Below are 24,936 nucleotides of genomic sequence, written 5' to 3'. Positions count from 1 at the left end.
GAGGCAGCGCCTCATGTGGTCCTGCTGCCCTCTGAGCCCCGCCGCTAACACCACAGCTGCCCCGACACCACCAGCCACCTGGACTAGCTGCTGCTTTCCAAACATGCCCTGCTCTCTTGTGTGTTACTAGGGAGCATCCCATCCCATTCCATCTCATCTCACCTCACCTCACCTCACCCCATCCCATCGCATCGCATCCCATCGCATCAAATCAACATATAACAGCAACTTAGGAAGTGCTGTTACCACCTGGAATGTTGCTTACCACCTCCTTGCAAAGATGTCAAAATCTTAATCCCTAGAACCTGAGAATGTTACCTTATATGACAGGAGTCCTTGCAGATGTGCTTAAGGATCTTGAGATGGAAAGATTATTCTGGATCCAATCCAGACGGGCCCAATCACAGGGTCCTTGTAAAAAGGAGGCAGGAGGTCAGGGAATAGAGAAGCTGTTCCCCTGTTGGCTTTGAAGACTGATAAAGGGGCCACCAGCCAAGGAATGTGGGCCGTCTCTAAGTGGGCAAAGGCTGGAGAACAAATTCCCCCAGAGCAGAAGGAACCAGCCCTGCAGACACCTTGAGTCTGCTCCAGGGAGGCTGGTTTCAGACTTCTGGCTTCCAGAACCATAGAAGAAGAGATGTACGTTGTTCTAAGCTGCCAGGTTAGTGGTGATCTGTAACAGCAGTCACAGGACATCAGCACAGTCCCTGCCCCATCCCGACTGGCCCCCAAGAACCACTGCCTATTAACTCCTCAAGACATAGACACTGAATACGCTTTTATGCCTCCCCGATCCTCTTTATTGGAGGTGACAGTTCCTTGCCTTGGACTCACATTGTGTTTAGGGAATATTTACATTGTATGGGCAATGGGAGGACAGAATAGAACCAAGACATGATGGAGGTGGAAACTGCAGAGTCAGGTCACTGTGTGCACAAGTAGGGCCGACAGGTTGTTCAGAGCTCTCGAGTCCCCCCACCCACTGTGCGATCAGAATGGGTGAGCCAGGAGAGAAGGAGGAGGACTTGTGTGGGGATGGGGGGCGGTGCTACTGCAGAGCTGTGAGCCCTTCCCCCACCACAGGAGCGGGATGGGACCCTCCACTTACTCCTAACCCCTGGAGCGTGTGCATATTCTTATAGGACAAAGGAGATGGTTCCGTTACGGGTCTTGAGAGGAGGTGCTTATCCTGGATTATTTGGGTGGGTTCTAAATGCAGAGTCACGTATTCTCACAAGAGAGGTGGGGGGATTTGAGGGACAGACACATAGAGGAGGAGGCAACGGGAAGGTGGGGCAGAGACTGGAGAATGTGGCTACAAGTCAAGGAATGCTGGCAGCCACCAGGAGGCAGCAGAGAGGCGGGAACAGATTCTCCCCGAGCTTCTGGAGGAGCTCAGCCTTCCCAACAGTCTGATCTCAGACGTCTGGGCTCCAGAACTGTGAGGGACTAGCTAGCTGGTGTTAGAGCCACCAGCTTGGGGTACTTGACACCGCAGCCCCAGGACACTAATCACCCAAAGAATCACGCTTTCACCATCTCAGTGGCTGCAAGGAGCGACTAGCGGCACATTCCTCTGCTTGGTCGAGATTACTCCATCCCAGCCAGGAGGATGGCGGCTGATGAGGACCACAGGGATGCCCTAGAAGCCAGGCAGATGTCACCGACTCTGGGGCTGCATAACCAGTTTTCAGAACGTTCCACATTTCTTTTTTTTTTAAATTTTATTTTACTGAATTGTAGTCATTTTACAATGTTGTGTCAATTTCCTGTGGAGAGCAATTTTTCAGTTATACATGAACATACATATATTCATTGTCACATTCTTTTTCACTGTGAGCAACCACCAGATCTTGTAGGATTGTGAGCATATTTCCCTGTGCTATACAGTATAATCTTGTTTATCTATTCTGCATATGCCTGTCAGTATCTACAAACTCCCAGTCTATCCCTTCCCACCCCCTCCCCACTGGGAACCACAAGTTTGTTTTCTATGTCTATGAATCTGTTTCTGTTTTGTATTTGTGTTCTTTTTTTTTTTAAGATTCCACATATGAGCAATCTCATATGGTATTTTTCTTTCTCTTTCTGGCTTACTTCACTTAGAATGACATTCTCCAGGGACATCCATGTTGCTGCAAATGGCGTTATGTTGTTATTTTTATGGCTGTATAGTATTCCATTGTATAAATATATCACTTCTTCCTTATCCAGTGATCTGTTGATGGACATTTAGGCTGTTTCCACGTCTTGGCTATTGTAAATAGTGCTGCTATGAACATTGGGGTGCAGGTGTCTTTTTGAAATAGGGTTTCTTCTGGATATATGCCCAGGAGTGGGATTACTGGGTCATATGGTAAGTCTATTCCTAGTTTTTGAGGAATCTCCATACTGTTTTCCACAGTGGCTGCACTAAACTGCATTCCCACCAGCAGTGTAGGAGGGTTCCCTTTTCTCCACAGCCTCTCCAGCATTTGTCATTTGTGGACTTCTGAATGATGGCCATTCTGGCTGGTGTGAGGTGATACCTCATTGTAGTTTTGATTTGCATTTCTCTGATAATTAGTGATTCTGAGCATCTTTTCTTGTGCCTATTGATCATTTGTATATCTTCCTTGGAGAATTGCTTGTTTAGGTCTTCAGCTGATTTTTGGATTGGGTTGTTTGTTTTTTTCTTATTTAGTCATATGAGCTGCTTATATATTCTGGAGATCAAGCCTTTGTCAGTTTCATCTTTTGCAAAAATTTTCTCCCATTCTGTAGGTTGTCATTTTATTTTGCTTATGGTTTCCTTTGCTGTGCAAAAGCTTGTAAGTTTCATTAGGTCCCATTTGTTTATTCTTGCTTTTATTTCTATTGCTTGGGTAGACTGCCCTAGGAGAATATTTTTGAGATGTATGTGAGATAATGTTTTGCCTGTTTTCTTCTGGGGGTTTATTGTATCTTGTCTTCTATTTAAGTCTTTGATCCATTTTGAGTTTATTTTTGTTCATGGTGTAAGGGAGTGTTCTAGCTTCATTGATTTACATGCTGCTGTCCAGTTTTCCCAACACCATTTGCTGAAGAGACTCTTTATTCCATGGTATGTTCTTGCCTCCTTTGTCGAAGATCAGTTGACCAAAAGTTTGTAGATTCATTTCTGGTCTGTTTCTGTACTAATACCATGCTGTTTTGATTACTGTAGCTCTATAGTGTTGTCTGAAGTCTGGGAGGGTTATTCATCCAGCCTCTTTCTTTTTCTTCAGTGATGCTTTGGCAATTTTAGGTCTGTTGTGGTTCCATATAAATTTTATTATGATTTGTTTTAGTCTGTGAAATATGTCCTGGGTAATCTGATAGGGATTGCATTAAATCTGTAGATTGCTTTGGGCAGTATGACCATTTTAACAATATTGATTCTTCCAATCCAGGGGCATGGGATATCTTTCCATTTTTAAAGTCTTCTTTAATTTCCTTCACCAGTGGTTTATAGTTCTCCATGTATAAGTCTTTCACCTCCTTGGTTAGATTTATTCCTAGGTATTTTATTACTTTGGGTGCTATTTTAAAGGGGATTGTTTCTTTCCTTTCCTTTCCTGTTGATTCATCATTAGTGTAAAGAAATGCAACTGATTTTTGAATGTTAATCTTGTAGTCTGCTACTTTGCTGAATTCTTCAATTAGTTCTAGTAGTTTTTGTGTGGACCTTTTAGGGTTTTCTATATATAGTATCATGTCATCTGCATATAGTGACAATTTTACCTCTTCTTTTCCAATTTGGATCCCTTTTATTTCTCTCTCTTGCCTGATTGCTGTGGCTAGCACTTCTAAGATTATGCTGAATAGGAGTGGTGAGAGTGGACAGCCTTGTCTTGTCCCAGATTTTAGTAGGAAGCTTTTGAGTTTTTCACCATTGAGTACTACGCTGGCTGTAGGTTTGTCATATATAGCTTTTATTATGTTGAGATATGTTCCTTCTATACCCACTTTGGTGAGAGTTTTTATCATAAATGGGTGTTGAATTTTATCAAGTGCTTTTTCTGCATCTATTGAGATGATCATGTGGTTTCTGTCCTTTCTCTTGTTGATGTGATGTATTATATTGACTGATTTGCGTATGTTGAACCACCCATGTGTCCCTGGGATGAACCCCACTTGATCATGGTGTATAATCTTGTTTATGTGCTGTTGCATTCTATTTGCTAATAATCTGGTAAGGATTTTTGCATCTGTGTTCATCAGTGATATTGGTCTGTAATTCTCTTTTTTGGTAGTGTCTTTGCCTGGTTTTGGTATCAGGGTGATTGTGGCTTCATAGAATGAGTTTGTGAGTATTCCCTCCTTTCAATCTTCTGGAAGAGTTTGAGAAGGACTGGTATGAGTTCTTCATTGTATGTTTGGTAGAATTCCCCAGTGAAGCCGTCTGGTTGGACTTTTATTTGTAGGGAGGTTTTTTATTGCTAATTCGATTTCATTTCTAGTGATCGGTTTGTTCAAGTGGTCAGTTTCTTCTTGATTCAGTCTTGGTGGACTATATGTTTCCAGAAACTTGTCCATCTCCTCTAGGTTATCCATTTTGTTTCCATATAGTTGTTCATAAAAAACGTTCCACATTTCTGTTGCAAATCCAGCCTTCTGCGTGGAACCCTTGGAGGGCTCAAGTTCTCTCTCAGGACATGTTTTCTTGGGATTGCATCTGAGGGACCATCCTATCTGGAGACAATTTAGCCAGAAATCAGAGCACAGCCACATTTCCAAGTTCACACTGCCTTAGGAGATAAGCTCGCTAATTAACTCTGTCTTAGGCTGTGGGAAAGAGATAAGCAGGGAAACTAGGTGTTTGGAAAAACAGGAGAGAGAATGGCAGGAAAGGTGACATCAAAGTCAGGAAGAAATGGGTGCCAATCCTGGGCCAGCCACGTGCCCTGGGATGCGGGTAAAGCAGGCTCCCGGAGCCCAGGTGTCCTCGTCAGGAGTAGGGTGTTTCATTGGCAGGATGCAGTGAAGATCAGGGTGAATGTGGCAGAGTACCTACCTCTGAACAGGTGCTCTGCTTAAGGAAGATGATATTAATTGAGAAAATTCTCTCTGGTCTTCTTGGATAAGCAGAATGCCCACCGTGGACTTGGTGAGCAGCTGGCCCCCATCTGTGCGGTTAACGATGATGGGGATGAGGATGGTTAGATGATGGAAAGCTGTCATTCCCAAAGCCCACAGGCCCTGCATCGACAGCTGCCTGGATGCGAGGAAGTATCTTCCTGCCAACTGTGTGGCTCTATTAGTTTCCTGTGGCTGCTCTAACAAATCATCATAAACCTGGTGACTTAACACAGTAGATATTTATTCTCTCTCAGGTCTGGAGTCTAGACATCTGAAATCGAGGTGTTGGCAGGCTTGGTTTTCTCTGGATTCTGTGAGGGAGGAACCATCCTGTGCCTCTTAACTTGCAGTGTCGCCGGCCAACCATGGTGTTCTTTGGATGGTAGCCACATCACCCCAACCTCTGCCATCTTCACCTTGCCCTCTGTGTGTCTTTCTGTGTCCTCTCCATGTCTTATAAGGACACTAGTCATTGGATTTGAGGCCCACCCTGAATCTAGGGTGATTTCCTCTTGAGACCCATAACCAATGACATTGGCAAAGACCTTATTTCTAAACAAGGTCACATTCTGAGATCCTGAATGGACGTGAGTCTTAGGGGGTCAATATTCCCCCCACTACAGGAGTAAAGAGCACAAACATTGCCAGCCCTCTGATGCCAGGGCACCTGCACACGTGACCCATAAGAGTCATAACCACTTGGAGTCTCAGCCTCCTCGTGGTCAAAGTAGGAACAAGACGTTCTGCCCAGCACGCTGGTGTGAGGGCTGGGTGAGACTGCTGGGGAGAAATACTCAGCACAGAACCCGGAATGCTGGCTAAACACACGATTGTTCACACTGTCACCATTGTCGTACGACCTTTACTATTGCCCTGAGGGTCCGTATGGGAGAAGTGAGTGGCCAGTGCACAGTTTGGCCAGTTCACCTGGGTGTGGGTCTCCAGGCAGCCAGAGTTGGTCCTTAACCCTGGAAACTTCCACGAACAGGAAAGTGGTTTGGGCTGGACTGGATGCTCAGGGATCTTCCAGAAAACATGTTAAAATGCCATTCCTGTTGCCTACCCAGTGGCCTGGATGGGGGGCGGGTGGGCCACCTGACCATAGAAGAAGGTTCTGAAGCACAGCTATGCAGCTGCAGAACCCCTAAATCTGGTTCAGCCCCTCATTTCATTGATGGGGAACCCAAGACCCAGAAAGGAACAAGGACTTGCCAAGATCGATGCAGATTTTGTTAAAGTTCTGGTGAGATTCCAAGAGCATCCACTAAGCATCCTCTTTCTTGAGCCTCACAGCCCCCCTGGGGGTCACCTGGGGCACGGGGCTCACCTGGGGCATGCGGGTCTGGTGTCTCCTCGTTCTGGCCAAGAATTAGGGCTCGGAAAAGTGACTGATGAAGGGTACATGGTCGGCTCAAGGTCATTTCACCAAAAGACAACAATGTAAAATCCATTTGTGAATAAGAGTAAGAATAAGGTAAAAAGAGAAACCCCGTCTACGGCTGTGTGGGGATCCCTTGCTCTCTGCACCTTTGTTCTCCAAACTCTTGCTTCCCAAACACAGGAATCTAATAAATTAAGATAAATGTGTTGATGCATCTCTTGCTATCCCAAAACCCTGTTGCTTGTGTGTATGAGTCTCTGAAACGAAACGGATTCCGAGAGGAAGGAAGACAACTGTCCTACCATGGGTACCGATATATTTTATGCTGCTCAGCTGTGTTTCCTCTTGCCCCAGTAGCCTTCAGCTGTAACAACAGGGAATTAAATTTAAAAACAGAGGGAAAATGTTCAAAATTCACCTATGCAGGCAAAATGAAGCATAAGACAGAAATCAATTAAAGGCGTTAAAACCATTCTATTCCACACCGAATTCTGTACATTCTTGATAGATGAGTTAAAAGAGATAAGATAAATTCAGCAAATTATTTTTCTCTGTGACTTGGCTTTCAGCCATCTGACCATTCAGGGAGTTGACTTTTGATGAATTAACTTTCAGTAATGGCTTTGCCTCCTACATGGCCAGTTGGCGGAGGGACGGATGTTTGGGTCGTATGCTGAGACCTTCAAATTAATTAAGGTCTTTGACATTTCCCAGTAGTCTGCCTTCACCATTGCAATTTGTCTTCTCATCAAACTCTCTTCAAATTACCCCGGTGGAGTGTGTCATACATTCTCAGCAGGGACCCTTGTAATCGGGGAGAACAAATCTGACTCCATGTTGGATTTGTTTCTTTTACTCTAACCTTTGTCTTCTATTGCTCTTGCTACAAGTTCATCCCTAAAGGGATGTTGCCTATGAGCTAAACTTATACATAATGGCCCATCTCTGGGAACCCTGGCTCCCAGGTAATGAGCATTAAGCTAAAATACCTTTGTGTAGCTCACAGGAAACACCCTGAGCAGGCCCACCTGTGACTGACCGCAGGAAGGAAGGAATTAACATCCCCTCTGGAGGCTGATGGGAACCAGGAAATGTTTGATTTTACTCCTTCTGCTTTTAGTATAAAAGAAGCCTGGATTCTAACTCTGCCTTATCTTGGTAGCCTGTTGTAGATCTTAAGAACTCAGGCTTTGGAGTCACACTAACCTGAACTGGAATCTTAGCTCCCCTGCTCATCAGCTGTGTGACTCTTGGTAAACACTTAACCTCTCTGAGCCTCAACTTCTCACCCAGACTCCTTCCCCGATGATGATAGATTACGTCCTCTTTTTCTTTGCTTAGAAACTGCCTCTAATCCTGGGCTCTGAGCTCCTAGTTGGGACGTTTCTTATTCCTGTTTGCCCTCCTGGGACGAAGGAACCCCTTGTACTAATTTAACGAACTTATGTCTTTATCTACATTATTCTCAACTGGGATGAAAATTAGTCCTTGGGGGTGGGTCTGGTGACAGAACATCTTAACTATGACAGTGGTTTGTGGTGCTTCAAAGCTCAGTCTTACCTGGCCCAATCATTTCTTAGTATATAATTTCTCTTATTAGGGAGAAATTAATTGCAGTTAAAATTAGTCTATCCTGTGCCTGTTCAGGCTTGCATGGGTGGCGGCCCCTGCTGCTCTTTTATGCTTCAGGCATGTCCGTGGGGGCAGGGACACCGTCTGTCTCGCTCTCTGTTATCTCCAATCCTGGCCCAGAGCCTGGCAAGGGAACTACAATAAGAATACACATTTGGTCTCTCTCCATGGTTCCTGGCAGAGGGCATGGAGCGCCTCAAACCCTTGGAAGTTCCTGAGTGATAGGAGCGTCTCCTTGTTCCTACGGAGCCCCTAACACCACGCCAGAGTTTATGCTGAGAAGGTGACTCACGTGGCCCTTAGACAGTTTCCAAGGAGAAGCTGGCCTTGCTGACAAGGCTGGAGATTTCAGCTCAACCCTCCTACCTCCACAGAGGCAGAGTTCAGTCCCCTCTGGCCAGTGGCTGAGTCGATCATGCCTGTGTGACGAAACCTCTGCAGAAGTTCCTACATGGAGTCGGGGTGCTTGCAGGCTGGTGAGCGCTGCTAGGGGCTGGGAAGGTGGGGGCCCGGGACGGGGCCCGGAAGCGCCACACTCACTCCCAGTACCTCGCCCTGGGCGTCTCTCCCATTTCCTGAGTTGTGTCCTTTATATAAGCTGTAGTCGTAGGTAGAGCATGTTCCAGAGTTCTGGGAGGCATTCTAGCAAAGCACTGAACCCGAGGGGGCGGGTCTTGGGAAGCCCTGCGCTGCAGTCAGTCAGGAGGAGATGCGGTCACCCGGGGACCCCGGCTGCAGCTGGCGTGCGAAGCCGGGGAGTCCTGCGGGACTGAGCCCTGGTCTTGAGGGTCTGTGCTCGCTCTGGGCAGATAGCGTGAGGACTGAATCGAATGGCTGGACGCCCAGCTGGTGTGAGAGACGTGGAGAATTGGTGTGGGGAAAAATGACACAGAAAACACCACACGTCACACCGTAGGGACTTGCTGAGTGAGTGTCGAATAAATACGTGAGAAATACAATCACTTCCTGAGTGCTAGCCAGTTGCCAGGCTCTGTGTCTGGTGCCTGGAGCACAGAAGGGATGGAGACGAGGTCCCTGCTTTTGCAACACCCCCGATGTTAGATGGGACTGAGCAGCCACGGCCTCTGCAGTACGGGGTGAAGAGAATGAGACCAGCAGCAAATCTCGGGGCGGAGGGAGCACGGAGGAGGGGCTGTCTGGTTCTAAGAAAGGTTCAAGGGTCAGTGTGCGCTGACTTTTTAAAGCTGAGAAGCCATTCCTCAAATGGATAAGGTGGGGGAACAGATGTGCAAAGGCTGGACTTCTGCAAGCATGGGTGGCCAGTGGGGCAGCTGCAGGCACCTCCGTGTGGCCGGGAAGCAGGGAGAATGTGTGGTGTGGGGAGAGGGTCAGGGTGGGCAAGAGGGGCAGGCGGGGCAGAGATCCTGATGGTCCCCGCAGAGGTCAGTACATGTGGGCAGTCTTTCCAGATAAGTCCATGTGACAGATAGAGGTGTCCCGTTCTGCTCCCTGGGCACTTGGCATCTCCTCCCTCAGTACTGCGCGAGCCCCTGGAGCGTTCAGATCCCAGTGTGCACCTTCATAAGAGCTGAGATCAAACTCCACCCTGTTGCGTGGACCAGGGTGCGTCCGTCCTTCCCAGCCACTCGTAAACTGCGCTTACAGGGCTTAACTTCGTGCCGGGCACAGAGTCAGCCGTCATAAGCTTTTTCAGACTGTAACTGACAGGCTTCGGGACAATCTCCTTTCCCTTGAAGTTAAGTTCTTTCATCTGCCTCATTCATTAGGCTTCTCCGCCACTGCCTGGGGGTTATGCCCACGAATAAAATATGTGGCAGGAAACTGCCTTTCTGGTTTTCTTTCTTTGCCTTCACCTAATTCCAGCTCCCTGTCAAGTCTCCTTGAGTTGATCTGCTCGCCACAGAAGCTGCCTCAGGCTAACTTAAAGCTTCTCTCCTGGGAGGTTGAGCCTTTTCATTCAATCCTGGAGGGGCGGCCCCCACCAGGAAACCCTCGGCCATTTATCTCCTAGTGTCTCCCAGCCAGTCTCCTAGGGTGGCTCCTCTTGGGATCTGCTCCTTCCTGTCCACTTAGGAAGATGCAAGGTGCTCTCACAACCCAAATGGCAGCTCCCCTCGGACAGGTCATTGTCCTGGGGGCTTAAGCTGTGTGCCGTCAGTGTGAGTCCAAGCGAAGCTTCTAAGCCCTGGTTGATCTCATGGCCACAGTAGCTGGAGGGGGCGGGGCCCAGCTGCGGGGTGAACACAGGGGGTCTGGGGAGCAGAGGGTAAGGACGGACAGCTGATTTTGTTAGAGCAGGCAGACAGCTAGATATAAGCAAAGAAAGGAGGACAAAGGCCAAATGGCAGGAACTGGGTAGAAAGGAGGGGCACGGGCTTAATGCAGGAAACCCTTTATCATGTAAAAACAGGGGTCGCTGGGCAGAGAAAGAAAAGCAGGAACCTCTGGGCTGATAAGTGGTCACACATTTTGGAGTGACAAGTGCCCTGGAGGCCGACAAAGAAAGGTGGAAAGGGCAAGAATCTCCAGTGTCCGAAGTAACCTTTTGCTCATTATGCCCTCATTTCAATAAAATTAGCCTTGCAGATTGGAAGTACCCATCATGCACCGACACCAAGACACTTCAGATCCAGACTAAATAACAAACCCCTTCGGGAAGGTGGAGTTAGGATGAAAATCAGGGAATATGACCCCAGACCCTTTCCTCCCCAATGACTATCCCACCCATTCATTTTCACACCCTAAGTAACCAACTTGCCAAAGAAACTCAGGGCAGATGCTCACCTGAATCCACCCGGTCTCTCCTTGAGAGTGTACTGTCTACCCTTTAATAAATCTTCACTTTACTTTAACCTCCTCTTCTCATCTCTGAATTCTTTCTGCAGCAAGACAAGAACCGAGTCCACGGCAATAATCTGAGCCTGGGGGCCAGGTGGACCTCCCTTGGGGACCCTCTCAGACACTGATGGAGAGCTGGGTCTGAAGTGCCAGGCACTCAGCACACAGCGTGGTTATGAGACAGCAGCGCTTGCAAACACCGGGAGGGAAACAAGATCATCACGAGGAGAGTGAGGGTTTGAGGAAAAGCACAGAAGGCAGAGCTTTGTGGTTTTGGTCAGGGAAGCACTTCTGGTGGGTTTGTGGATGAGCCCAATTTGCATTCTTTGTGTAACTGGTTTGTACCCTCCCATCCGCTTCCCAGATCCACTCTTCTCACTGCAAATCTGCCCCGTGAAGTTCATGCTTAAGATTTCCCCCAGCAGACCTCTCTGGAGCTCAGGATAAAATCGCGAATCTTAGTGTGATGCCCCAGGCTCCCTGGACTGGCTCCAGACTCGTCCTCTGTGCCGTGTCCCACCCGAGCTCGCCGGCGCCACCCCAGAGGTGCCATTGAGCTGGCGTCTGCTGAGGCCTGAATCAGCGTTCACTGTCAGTCTCTAAGCCACCCGGGGGATTGTAAAGTGTTCAGCCAAGGCTGAAAAACAAGGCTCTAGCCCAGGGATTTCCAAATTTGGCTGCAGGGTGGAATCACGCGTGAGTGTTAGAAACTGTGGGACCAGGTCCCACCCCGAGACCAGGGTTTGGTTGGCTGTGGAGGCAGCCCGGGCATTCGGACTTTTAGAAGCTCCCCAGGTGATTCAGCACTGTTTGGGGACCACTGCTCTGGTCCAGCTGGGTCACTGGTGTTTCCTTTGCCATTAACTTCCTTTTACATTCTGGCATTTTTGCTGGCTGGTCCTGCTGTGTGGAAATTCATCTTTCTTTCCCTCTTAAACTAGCTCACTCTCCTTCTTCCAAATGTCAGAATGGAGGGACTCTAGAGAGGGTGGCGAACTTTTTCTGAAAAAGCTCAGAAAGGAAATAGATCAGGGTTATTTTTGGCCACCACGTCTGGTCTCTGTCACACATTCTTCCTGTTTTCCTTTTAAATTGTAAAAGCCATTCGTTGCTCGTGGGTCATACATGAAAGGCCATGGGCCAGAATTGGCTTACAGGCCCTAGTTTGCTGATGTTGAACTTTTTGTCAGCTAGTGAGTTCCCCATCAATGGAAGCAATCAAGTCATGGTTGGAGGACTTCCTGGCAGGGAAATCTTCAATGAGACTTAAGTGTCCAATGAATAACTGGACTGAAAACCTTTCTGTTCTTTTATGAACTTGGGATGTCTTAGTTCTAATTCGTCCCAGCTCCCGGGCATAATTCCTCATCTGCCAAAGGGTCTCGGATGTCCCCCACCAGCTTTGAAATTGTTCCCATGTGCTGCTCTGCCCCAGTTCATTGTGAAGCTCCGTGCGTGTCAGCTCAGCCTTTGCGTCAATACCGAGTGCTATGATTTAGAAAGTATCTGAGTTTAAGAGACGAAGAAGGACCCATCCTGACCTCGGTGTGCAGATAGTATCTGAAGCAGGAACAGCTGGAAACCATGAAAATCAAACTGCTCTAAATTGACCTTCAGCCCTGGAGATCTGACAACTAGACACGAATGGCAGAATTCTACCTTTCTGTGTAGACACACACAGGACTGATTCACATCGACCCAGAGTAGACGCAGCCTAAGCAGATAAAGACAGAAGCTTCCCCTCTTAACCCCAATTCTCTGTGTCGGCCCTGCAGGTCAATTCAAAAGGGGCTAATTGCACCACCTTTTAGCAAACAGCCGATGAGTTTTGACCACGTGCACAGATCAGAGTGAAGACGGCAGGCTAAGATGGTGTAGGTTCAAATCCAGCCCTTGCCTCTTAGCTGCGTGATTTGGGGAAAATTACTTAATGTGTTCTTTGGGTTTTTTCATTTATAAAATGGGAATAAAATTAGTTTGGGAAGGAAAGCTATCACAGCTTACCTATAATGCATCTTTTATCACCTGGGATAGGGAGGGAGGAAAAAAAAATAACCCAGTCCATTCTGTTCGTAAGCTTGCTAAACCATCCTTGTAATGGTATTTTCTGGCAGAAAGATAAGAGAGAGTCCTTATGTGCAAAATGCTTCTTAGTAGGCTATCCCTGGTCTATTTAGAATGGAATGTGTAGCTACGGGGACAGTCCACTGGAAAATGCCAGTGTCAGCTGTGTAATTATCCAAGTATGAAATGAAGATGCTTTATGAGTAAAATAGTTCCTGTGTATAAGTGTATTCCCTGCATGTTTTATTTAGAGGCCTTATAAGTTTAACCTGGACCGGAAGGCCCTCTAACGTGCAGGGAAGAATCTGGGGAGTTGCACTGATGGTTTTAGACTTCACCTGTGCTTTATCATGAGTGGTGTCCTGAGAATTATCAGTAAAGTTTGATTCCGAAAACGTGTCTGCTTATTGTGATTTTATTTTGACAACTGGACTCTGGGGTGTGTTCATGTAGTTATTTTTACAAGAATTAAAGCACTTGGAACACGACCTGGTACATAGGAAGTGCTCAATAACTGTTATTATCAGAAACTGGTGTGAAGACTAGATCAGGGGCCAGGGGGAATGTGTTGAAAAAATTCAGAGCTGTGCATGGATGTGAATTCTCATCCTCTGCAATGGGTAAAAAAGCACAGGGTTTTAAAGAATCTGGGTTCAAATCTTGACTCCAACACTTACCAGCAGTTTTATGTTGGGGACTTTGTAACCTCTCTGGCCTTCAGTTTCCTCATTTGTCAATGAGGGTGGTTAATTCTAGTTTCAAGACTAATGTGCAGAGTAGGGGTGATGTGTAAGGCACCCAGCACGGGCACAACCAAGAAAGGTTAATGCCCGAACGCCATTACTGGTGTGGCAAGGGCAGGGCAAAGGGCAGGATGGGGCCAGAGAGGACCCTAGTCACTGCCTCTGGGTTTAATCAAATCACTTGTGGTAACCTGCCCTGCCTCCCTCTTAGAACAGCCCAGCAGTGACAGCGCCTGTCCTGGGCCCTTCTGAGCTCTCTGGTCATTATGAGCACCCACAAGTCCTTCTAGGTCTCAGGCCAGAACTGGCACTTTGGGGGAACTGGTGTTTCAGGTACAGGCCATGCTCACAGCAGAGATTCCTGGCTGCCCGAATTATCTGTGATGCACCTTTCACAGCACAAAGCTCTTGCTGGTGAGCAGCTGCTCAGCAGGGCCTCCATTTCCCAGCCCCTATGCCTCTAAGTCTGGCCCTGTGACTTGTCCTCACCACTGGAATATGAATGGAAGAGATGGGGTTACTCTGGGTCAAGGCTCTTAAGAAGCTTCCTCCATGTGCATTTCCCTCTCCTGCCTACTGGATGCAATGGACAGTGCATCCCCAGGACTGGTAGAGCCACAGCACCGACGGAGCCTGGGTCCAAGCCACCCACCTAAAAGGGACACTGGCTGTGGATGGTTACACGGATGAGGAGGTGAGTTTTACTGTGGGAGCTGTGGCCATTGGGGACCTATTTGTTAGGCAGCTAGCATTATGCTGACCAATACACCGATGTTAACATGACTCAGAATTCCGACCCGATCCGTCAGGCAGTTGAAGTGCACTGCTCAAGAATGCATTATTAAGGATCATTTTGCTAAGTCAGTGACCTCAGGACCGTTTTTTAAGTTAGTAAGGCTGGGTTAAAAGCAATGAGACCATTCTTTTTGTCTGCGGTTAAGGTGTTGTTGGGCCCTATAGCAGGTGTGCCGTCTATTTGTTGCAGAGATGAGAAAGTGATTGGACGTTTCCAACAACAGTACATACTCTTCAGTTCGGACTTCGAGATTTAAAAATCTAGTTCTATTTTATCTTTGCCTCCACCTCCAGTTTAGCACAGAGCAGGTGCTCAATAAATGCTTGTGTAATTGATTTGAATAGAATTAAACCTACGTCTGTTCTTTCTCTAATAAAGAATTTTGGTATCAGCTTAGCTAATCCTTTTAGTACATGCAGTTGGCTAATGCCTCCTCCATATTTCCACTGACATCATGAAACCCAGCTGCCTCTTCCTAAGGAACTTCAGGGATATGGCAGAACTGGGGGCCTGTGGCCTCCACCAGCTAGAAAGCCACTGTCACACCTGCTCCCAAAGCCTGCATCCCTCCTTCCTGGCTCCTTACTCACTTCTGTCACCCATCCCTTAACGTGTCTGGAATACTTGCTAGGTTCTCAGGGGAAGATAAGGAACCACATACAAGGTCCTTTCGTGGGGCTTATATTCTAGTCAGGGGGAGACACATGAAACCCGGCCTCCGCGGACCACCACCCACAGGCCACATCTGGCCCTCCACCTGCTCATGTAGGTAAAGTTTTATTGGGACACAGCCATGTACCCTTCCTCTGCACTGCCTGGGGCTGCACTTGCACTGCAGAGCTGCATCGTTGCGACTGAGGCTGCGTGGCCTGTAAAATATTTACTATTGTGCCCTTTACAGAAAACAGTCTGTCAATCCCTGTGTTAAACAAATGAGCAGACCGTGAGCTGACGAGGCCAGGAAAGATGCTGGGAAGGAAGTGAACCGGGATGATGTGATGGAGAGTATGCGTGCATGTAGGGCATGTGGGTGCACGGGTGTGGTGTGCATACCTGTGTGTCTGTGAGTGTTTGTGTCCAGTGGTGTGTGTGTGCCCGTGTATCTCACTGGGCAGGTGTCATCTCAGCCTAGAAGCCCTGTGAGCACAGAGACTGCCCCTCTGGGTCTGCACCCCAGTGTCCCCAGGCCTCGCCCAGAGCCACTGGCCGCCCAGCTCCAGGGGCACCGCTGTGAATGCTGCCCATGGTGGGGGGACACGTGGAGGCTGCGTGGGGCTGAACACCTCCCCTCCTTGAACCTCCTTCACCTGCAACGTGTGCTCCTCACTCATCCTCCTGTTAATTAGCCACCCCGCCTGGAAGGTGCCTTCCCCTTCCTCCAGCCGTCTCATCATGGCAGCGCAGTGTGTGTGTGTGTGTGTGTGTGTGTATGTGCGTGTGCATGCGCGCACACGTGTGAGTGCCTGGTGCCTCCCCCCAGTCATTCTACAGCCCATTCCACCATCTCATTATAACATTCTGTGGTCCCAGGTAGGGATGGGACATGAAACACGGTGGCCCCTGAAAATCAGCAGCACAAAAGGAGAGAGAGAAATTCAGCTCCATTTGTTCTCATAGAAACTTAGTGTTGTTTTCATCAACATAGGAACCAGGGCAGAGACGCAGCGCGGCAGCCCCTCCCGGAGAGGTCTGTACAACAGACCTCCCTGAACCACCTTCCTGGTCCCACCCTGGCCTGTGATGGGCCCCGGTGGGATCCAGACCCAGAGCCAGGGGAGGGCAGGGCCCTCGGTCCCACCCACCCTGGCCATTTGACAGATGAGGAGACTGAGGCCCCAGGAGAGGAGAGGATGTTCCTACTAGGAAAGCGGCAGAGCTGGGACTGAAGATGGGTCCTGGGTAAACTGAGGCTCTGAAGACTTCACATCTACACAGGTGTAAGTGGGTGATGAGGGACCTGGGAGTCGACAAGTCCATCACTCCTTGCTCTGTGCAAGGAGGTGCCCATCTCTGCCTCTTCCTGAGCTACCAGGAGCCCTAAAGTAGTGAGCACACATCAAGTGCTTGGCACACACCAGGACGCGTGTACACACGTGTACACACAAGTACAGCACACAGGCAATGACCACTGCGTCTCGGACATCGTCATCGTCTCATCCCTGTATCTTCCACACTAAGCTGGAGCTTCTCTGTGGGCACAGACTGTAACCGAGTAGCTTTGATTCACCCCAAACCAGTGTATCCGGCTCACAGCTCTCGCAGCGGCTCCCAGCTGCTGGGCTGTCGTACGCTATTGTCTATGCATCTTTGGGGAGCCCGTTACCCATCCATCGGTGGGATGGAAATGAAGGCAGTCGCTGCATTTAAACAGGTGGACTCTCTTCCCCCTCCATCCTCAGTGGCCCTCGCCCCTCCCTGGACCCCAAGGAGTCATCTGTACTGAGACACCCCACCCTGGTGGCGCCGTGAGTCCCTGGGCCAGCCAGTGAGGAAGGAGGGACGCCTTACCTGGCCTGCTGCAGAAGGAGGCGATGATGGCCAGAATGCACATGATACTCAGGTAGTGGATCTAGGGAGCTTGGTCCTGCGAGAGAGCAGCCGTTGGGCAGGGAAGGAGCTCCTCCTCGATCCAGCTGTGTGACCTGGGGCAGGTCACTTTCTATCTCTGAGCCCCAGTTTCAGCGTCTGTAAAATTGGGACAAGGATGACCCCTAAGCTATCCCATCGCCGATTTTACAGATGAGGGAGTGAAATGGGATGTTGCCTTTGAAGAGGTTAGCACAGTCCTGGCACACAGTAGGTGGTCAATAAATGAATAACTAACATGTATTGAGGGCTTAGATGGAAGCAGGCAATATGAGACATTTTTACAGGCATTATCACATTTCAAAAATGCTCTTAGTCAATCCCTATTATTATGTAAAACACTGTATTTCTACACCTGCTGTCCTGACGAGGTGTAAGATGACTTAACTCCTGTCATTAAATGTGCCTGGAGGGGCTGTCACTTGTCTAGCACGTGGGGGTGGCTTCACGCTGGGTGTGGAAGGACGTTTAGGAAATTGCCGCCGCTCTAGCAGACCGGATGGTTGATGAGAACATGGTGTCACTGGCGCTGGGACATGATGAGTGTGGGAACAGGTGCTGGGGCACCTGAGCCCAGTCTGGAGAGACTCAGGGTGGGAGGAGTCTGTGCTCACCTCGAAGGCTGAGCTGAAGTCAGCCGGGGGAAAAGGAAAGGAAAGGAGTTCCCGGAGAGGGTTCTGCGTGGGCAAGGGCATGGAGGCACAAGAGAGACAGGCAGGGGTGAGCGGCAAATGTCCAGAACAGAGGGCGGGGGGAGAGGGAGGCCCCTCCGTGCCAAGTCCTCCAGCTCCTGCTGCAGGGGGGTCTAGGGTTGGGAGGAGCCTTGCAAGCTCTTGTATGGCTCTCTGCTAGGTCATTCATCCACCTATCCATCCACCCATCCACCCATCCGTTGGTCAATCCATCCATCCATCCATCCACCCACACATCCATCCATCCACCCATCCAGCCATCCATTTGCAGATCGTTCCAAGTTCCTCCTGGGCACCATGCACTGGGCTGGGAGGTGGGAATGTGGAAATGATAGAGGCGTGGTCCTCACCCCCACAACTCACTGTCCATCGGGAGAGAGAGATGTGTCAACAGTGAAAGCCACTGCTATGTGATGAGGTTGCAGAATTGCCTCTGGGGTCCCTGGGAACACAGAGGAGGGTGTCTCCCTCAGATGTGGGGTGAGGGAAGCCTTCCTGGAGGAGGAGGTATCCAAGAGGCAGAAGGGCTTCCTGAGTCAGAAAAGCAAGAGAAGCCAGTTGAGGAGGGAGCCCTGGGAGGAGGAAGGGGCCAGGCTCTTTGGGGGACTCCCCAGGCCAAAGGCCTAAAAGCACTGGGGCTGAAGCCAGGCCCACACAGACCTCGCTTGGGGAGTGACAGACACGTGTCCTCACCTGCAGCGTCAGTGTGATGGTGAGGATCCCAAAGAGCGTCATCAGCCCAAAGCCGCCAATGAGGAGGGGTCTCCGTCCCACGTGCTCGATGGCCAAGCCCTAGGTCAGGGTCAGAGAGAGACAGTTATGACTCCACTTTTGGCAGCAAGCGAAGGGGACCATGGTGCTGGGAACCACACTGGGGTCATGGCTAAAGGGCTCTCAGCTGGAGACTCTTGGCCACTTCCTCCGCTGCCACAACCAGGAGGAAACATCTCTTTGAGAAAGGAGGAAAGGCAGGGAGGATAAAGTGACAGATCATGGGCACTGGCTGTGTCCACACACTCACATTTCCCCTAATCTTCCTCATTGGGGACGGTGGGCTTATCTGCTGGGAGTCTGGAAAAGCTACAGAACGTATGTGGTTCCCAGCCCTTCCCCCACCTTTGGCTCCAGTGGGCGGGAGGCAAGCATTCTCCATCCCTCCGTGTCATGTCGTGTCGTGGGTGCTCTAGGGGCAACTCCCAGGGCAGAGGTCCAGGGGTGGGAGTGGGCAGAGAAGGCTCCGCTGTTTTTCACTCTGCCTGTGCCCGGGCAGGTCAGCTTCATTCTGGAGTGTGAGATCCGTAACCCGAGGTGACTGCAGCCCCTGAAACCATGTCCCCAACCCAGCTTCCCGCAGCTGTAGGGCTGTCACCAGCCTCCGTCCAGCTGTCCCTGTGTTTCCATCTCAGGCGGGTAAGCACAGACTCTTCACTGAGCTCCTTCAAATGCCAACGGCCCAAAAACATCCTGATGGAAGTTTCAGAGACAGGCAGCCTGGGGCTCATATCCTGGGTCTGCCGCTTTCCAGCTGTGTGGACTCCGGTGCACGACTCCCCCTCCCAGAGCTCCAGGGCCTTTATCTGTGACAGAAGGACCAAGTACCCTCCAACAAGGCTGTCTGCAGGGTGGGGAGGGTTAATAAGAGGCTGTGTTCAAAACACAAATAAATCTTCTGATTATGTCCAGTGCCATCCTCTCCTCTTTCCTCCTGCTGCAATTTCACAGAAAGAGGACGCTGAGGATCAGAGGGATGAAGTAACTCAGGGACCATCACACGACCATCAAGAGGTCCATCAATAAGTGAATTGCTTAAATAAACACTGGAATATCCAGATGATAATTACGTAGGAATTCATATTTTTAAAAGAACTTAAAATAATATAGAAAAATCCTCAGGATATGATTTTAAGTGAAAAGAGCTGGGCATAAAGGTATACCAACTTATGTACAGTTCTATAAATTACAGTTATGTGAAACTAACACACTCTAGAAAAATATAAACAAAAATAGTTTATAACGGCTACCTCCGCTTGGGGGATAACATTGGCTTCTTAGTTCACTTGTTATTTTTCAGTCTTTTCCAAATCTTTTATACAACATTTTTGCTTAAAAAAAAAAAGACTAGCTAAAACTTGGAGATGCAAATCCCTAGCTCCTGAGTCACAAATCTTTACTTTTTCCTGGTCTTCAATGATTTTCAATACTCACACTGGCAAATTTTCATCACTGCATAGAATGTGTTTTTGCTACAATTAAGGATGTCAGAGCCATTCTTATGGTTAAAGGTCTAAGAGTCTAAAGTTACACTGGCACTGGAGGCCATGGCCACTCATAACTGGACCGTGTGGGGGCTTCACCTCATAAGCATCTTGGGGGCTTTGGCTAGTGTCCCCAGTGACAGGGCACTAAAATGACTGGAGAAATTACCAAGACAACTGCACCAGCCATCGGGAGACACTGAGCACCGAGGCTGTTACACTGAGATTGACATGTGCTGCACTGTCACATTGAACTTGTTACTGACTTCAGTGTTTTTAGTATTTTTCATTGTTTCGGGGTTTTTTTGTTTGTTTGTTTTAGTTTCTTCAAAGGCACCACCATCAATTTCAGAGTCAGAAAGTGTACCCCAAACACAAACCAGTTGATAATCACTGTCTCACACCATGATGCCAGCATTTGAGTACTTGGTTGGGGGCAGGAATTTGGCCGTTTCGTGTCACTGAAGCCTCTGCGTGAACCAGTAATGTGAGCCAAAGTAAAGCTGGAAATATTGTCCTTGATTTGGAAACACTCTGTAAATGTGGTCTAGGAAGACGCCAAGGAAATGGCTGTGAAAGAGGAAGAAGAGATGGAAACAACCCTCTCCATCCTAGTGGATGGAAGGTCAAGTTTGCAGGGCTCCTTTCTTCCCCCTTTAAATAGCACTGAAGCGCAGTCCATCGAAAGGCATTACAGTAAACATGGTATTTCCACTCAACATTGAAATCATTAGAGAAGACATTAACTCAACGTCAACAGCAGCCTCTGAAGGTTACTGGCGTTAGCTGGGGATGACCTGTCTGTCTCCTGATGCTCCCAAGAAAGTCCCTCTGGGGACTCCTGAGCCAGGGTCATTCAGCAGCCATGTACATGCACCTTCTGCCCACCCCACAGTGCTAGGACCAAATGTGGAATAATAATGGTATTTTAAAATCAACTTCATTGATGGATATGTAGTTAGATTCAGTAAAAATGTACCCATTTTAATCATCGTACAGTTTGGTATGTTTTGACAGATTTATACACCCATAAAACCCTGGCCACATCAAAATACAGAACATTTCTGTCATTTCAAAGTTCCTTTGTGTGCCCTCCCCTGGCCCCAGGCAACCACTAATATGCTTTTCATCAGTCTAGATTAGTCTAGATTAGTCTAGATCAGATGAGAGTTCCACACTGGTTATTGAAATGCTTTTGAGATTCATCCGTGTTGTATATGTATCAATAGTTGATTCCTTTTTAGTGCTCAGTAGTATTTCATTGACTGGATATACCACATTTATTTCTCCACTCATCGGTTGATGGAGACTTGGGCTTTTTCCAGTTTGGGCTCTTATGCCCTTGGGGAATGTTATGAGTCGAAATGTGTCCTCTCCAAAAAAGACAGGTTGAAGTCCTAATCCCTGGTACATCAAAATGTGACTTTATTTGGAAATAGGATCTTTACAGAAGTAATCAAGTTGAAATGAGGTCACTAGGGTAGGCCCTAATCCAGGATGACTGGTATCCTTATAAAGAGGGGGAAATGCGGACACAGACACGCACACAGGGAGAACACCATGTGAACATGAAGGCAGAGGTCAGGTGATGCTTCTACAAGGAATGCCAAGGATTGTCAGCAAATCTCCAGGTGCTAGGGCAGAAGCCTAGAACAGAGTCTTCCTCAGCCTCAGAAGGAATCTACCCTCCAACACCTGGTTTCCAGCTTCTGACCTCCAGAATGCAAGACGATAAATTTCTGTGTTGAAGCTGCTCGTTTGTGATACTTTGTTATGCACCGCTAGCAAACCAATACAGGCAGCACAAGTCTGATGGAGAGCAGGGCTTGGCTCCTTGTCTGTTAAATGATTAAACACATGAAGAAAGAAGAAAGGGATGGAGGGAGGAAAACATGTATTTCATGTATTTCAAATATGACTCAATCTAAGCCTCCAAATTTGACTTAATGTGCCTTTAAAGTCTTTTACATACATCACTTCTTGTGAATTTTATAGGTCGATCTCTGTCTATGTTGCATTCTGTGTATACAGCTGAGCATAAAGTGTCTGACTTGCTCAGCACTTGGCAGAATCCCTGACATCTTAGGGATGGCGGGGTCCTGGGAGAGCTCCTTCCTCTACAAGATCATGGAAGTTACCCTTTCATTCTGTCCTATTCCAGGCCGGCCCTTTTCTGATTCTGCTGGTTCCCGCTGAACTCAGCCTTCACCTGGCTTGATTTGCTGCTCATGAGCACACGGGCCACATGGGCTGACAGTGTGCAGGGCTCCAGAAAAAGAAGGTTCTGCTGGTGGGAGCTCAGCCTCCCTCAGAACATCCGAGCTGACTGCTTGGGGCAGAGGGCGTGGACCCCAGCCAGAGGCAGAGCGCTCCGTCTAGTTAGCGGATGCTTCTTTCCTCCAATGGCTTTAACCGAGTCTCACTCAGTTAAGCAACTATGCACTGTGTGCTTCTGCAATTATGGGCCGGCCCCTCGCCTAGCAGAACGCGTGCAGAGCAGGGCAGACGAGGTTTGCAGAAATACGGTGGGATAACTACCATCGCCATTTCTTCAAACCTACTGTGTCTCACACACACACACACACACACACACACACACACACACACACGCAGTCGGAACACTGGAGCAAGATGCCTCCCAGACTGGGGACAGCCCCCACGTATCCCAAATGGTTGCCCTTGACCCTGACACTTTGGGGCTGGCGGGATCCCTGAGGAGCTCTTGCCACACCAGCAGTGAGTGACGCCCCAGGCAGAAACTGGATTATTGCTAAAGCTTCAGTTATGGAAGGATGGGGGAAAGGAACAGGGAATGGCTTCATTATCACCAGCTCAGCTCTGCCACCAAGGCAGAGTGCCTGAGGAAACCGTCAAGCTTCAGTGTTACTCTGAACGCCTAGTGCTTCTGTTTTAAATATGCCAGCGCTCATCTTTGCTTTCACAAATCTCGGTCTGAAAAGAAGCAGAGGCCATGGAAAGCTGTGGTTATCTGCCAGTTAATGGAGTTTTTCAGTCTGTGTTCAGAAGACGGGGTCTCAGAAGTCATTTTCGACTTGGAACAGGCTCTCTCTAAAGTGAAAGCTGAAAATAATTCACTGAAACATAAACTTTGTTTGGAAATTTCTGTTTAAAAGATGAATGTGTGTGAGACATGTGTATCTGTTTGGGTCAAAGGTTGAAGAATGAAAAAAGTAACTGTTTAAATGATTGTTATTCCAGGGTGGTCTGTGATCCCCAAGTATAATAGATTAAAATGGTCTTGAGACATTTCAACCAAAGGGCACAGTCAGACATGGATTGAAGCCCACGGGGAGAGCAGGAGAGGCGGCCCGCAGACCAGGCCCCTCCAGGTTCCCAAGTCCTGGGAGAATCTTTTCCTTTCCAGTCACTTGAGAAGTGGCTTGAGGCCAGAGCTGCCGTAACTTCTAAGGGGAACACATCTCACCCTCCTGCCCATCTCGAGAAAGGAAAAGGTAGACCTTGAGAGGCTTATGATCATAGTTTAAACTGTTCTCAACTCTGGGCAAATGGAAAAAAATTGGTCCTTAATGAATAGGAATTGAGAAAGAGACACTGAGTGGCCAGCTGGCTTCAGAATCAGTGTGCTCACATCAGGAGCCTGGAGCCCCGAGGCATGTCTCCACCTTCCTTTGATGCAGGAAGCTGTAGGGCAGCCCAGACACAGGGGAGCCGAAGGAGGCTACCGGAGAGATCGGGAGGAGATCAGAAGATGTTTGGTGGAAAAATGAAGCATCAGGCACATATCCTGGGAGTCAGGGAATGTCCTTGGCCAAACTCAGAAACAGAACCACCTGACGGAAGCTATTATCAGTGTTGGGAGTGGGTGGGAGCAGTGACGGCGGGGAGATGGCTCCCAGGGAGAAACTGCCTGTCCTGACTCTGCACGCCGTCTTCCTCACTCCCCTTCTAACCCCCCTCCCGTGAGGAGGAGCCCTCAGAACCAGGAGAGTCCCCATGCCCACATGCAGACTTCCCACCGAGGCCACAGATGGCCTGAGTGCTTCTTGAATGATGATGTGAGCGCAGGATCCAAAAAGCTGCTCAGCCTGAATTTTAGTTCCTCAGCTCTGGTGGGTGTTGCCTGGCTGGATGGAGCCTCTGACAGCCACCACGCCTTCCAGGGAGTTTGGGGGCCAAGGGAGAACTCTGGTTCTGCTTTTGTTTGCTGTGGCACCCACCTCTGCTAAGTTCCTGTAACCTTTGTTCGATAAACTGGGGACTTAATCTCTCAGTGGAGGCTGTGGGGGGGAAGTTTCTTCCTGCCACGTTGTGACCCATAGAAATGCCGCAGAGTCGTCGTTCAGCGGTGGAAGGGTTTCCTCCGCAGAGGAAGATGAACTGAACTCAGTTTTGGTGCCAGCTTTAGAGCGTGTTCAGTCTGATGATTCACTGGGCAAAGCAGCCTCTTTTCAAGCCTCCTAACAGTCTCCCCGCTTCCGTCCTCCCCACACCCCTCCCCTACACCTACTTCTTTACAGTGGCCGGAGGGATCCTTTCCTAACGCAACATGGCATTCTGCTTTTGATCCCCTGGGTTGAGTCCCTCCAGATCCCCAGCCCCCCTGCCATCCTTCAAACCTGCAGGCGTGTTCCTACTCCCATGTAAAGCCTCTTCTAGACACCGTCTGCCTCTCCAGATGCCCTGTGTCCTGGATAAGGATCCACAGGACCAGATCAACAGGCCCCCTAGCCCGCTGCCTCCAGAGGGTGTCCGCCAACAAGGCAGCAGTAAGAAATCAGAAGGAGGGAAGGGAACCTGGGGATGGTCCCCCGGTCCCCTTCCTACAGGTGAAGTTTGGTTGGCTGTGTCCCTCTACTGAAGGTCACGGCTCCTGATGCGTGGCCCACCCACCCTACAGACCCGCCAA

At 48.9% G+C, this 24,936-nt stretch overlaps 1 protein-coding gene across 1 annotated transcript in view; it reads right to left on the bottom strand.

The window, feature by feature from the left end:
- SLC2A9 (solute carrier family 2 member 9) overlaps window positions 1–24,936 on the bottom strand; it is a 177,676-nt gene that overhangs the window by 39,946 nt on the left and 112,794 nt on the right. Inside the window, 2 exon segments of the mRNA XM_074352921.1 lie at window positions 17,024–17,099; window positions 18,487–18,585. Of these exon segments, the coding sequence (XP_074209022.1) occupies window positions 17,024–17,099; window positions 18,487–18,585 (175 nt within the window).

Source organism: Camelus bactrianus, chromosome 2 (genome assembly GCF_048773025.1).
Source record: "Camelus bactrianus isolate YW-2024 breed Bactrian camel chromosome 2, ASM4877302v1, whole genome shotgun sequence".
Lineage (NCBI taxonomy): Eukaryota > Metazoa > Chordata > Mammalia > Artiodactyla > Camelidae > Camelus > Camelus bactrianus.
This window is presented reverse-complemented; position numbering and strand designations above follow the sequence as displayed.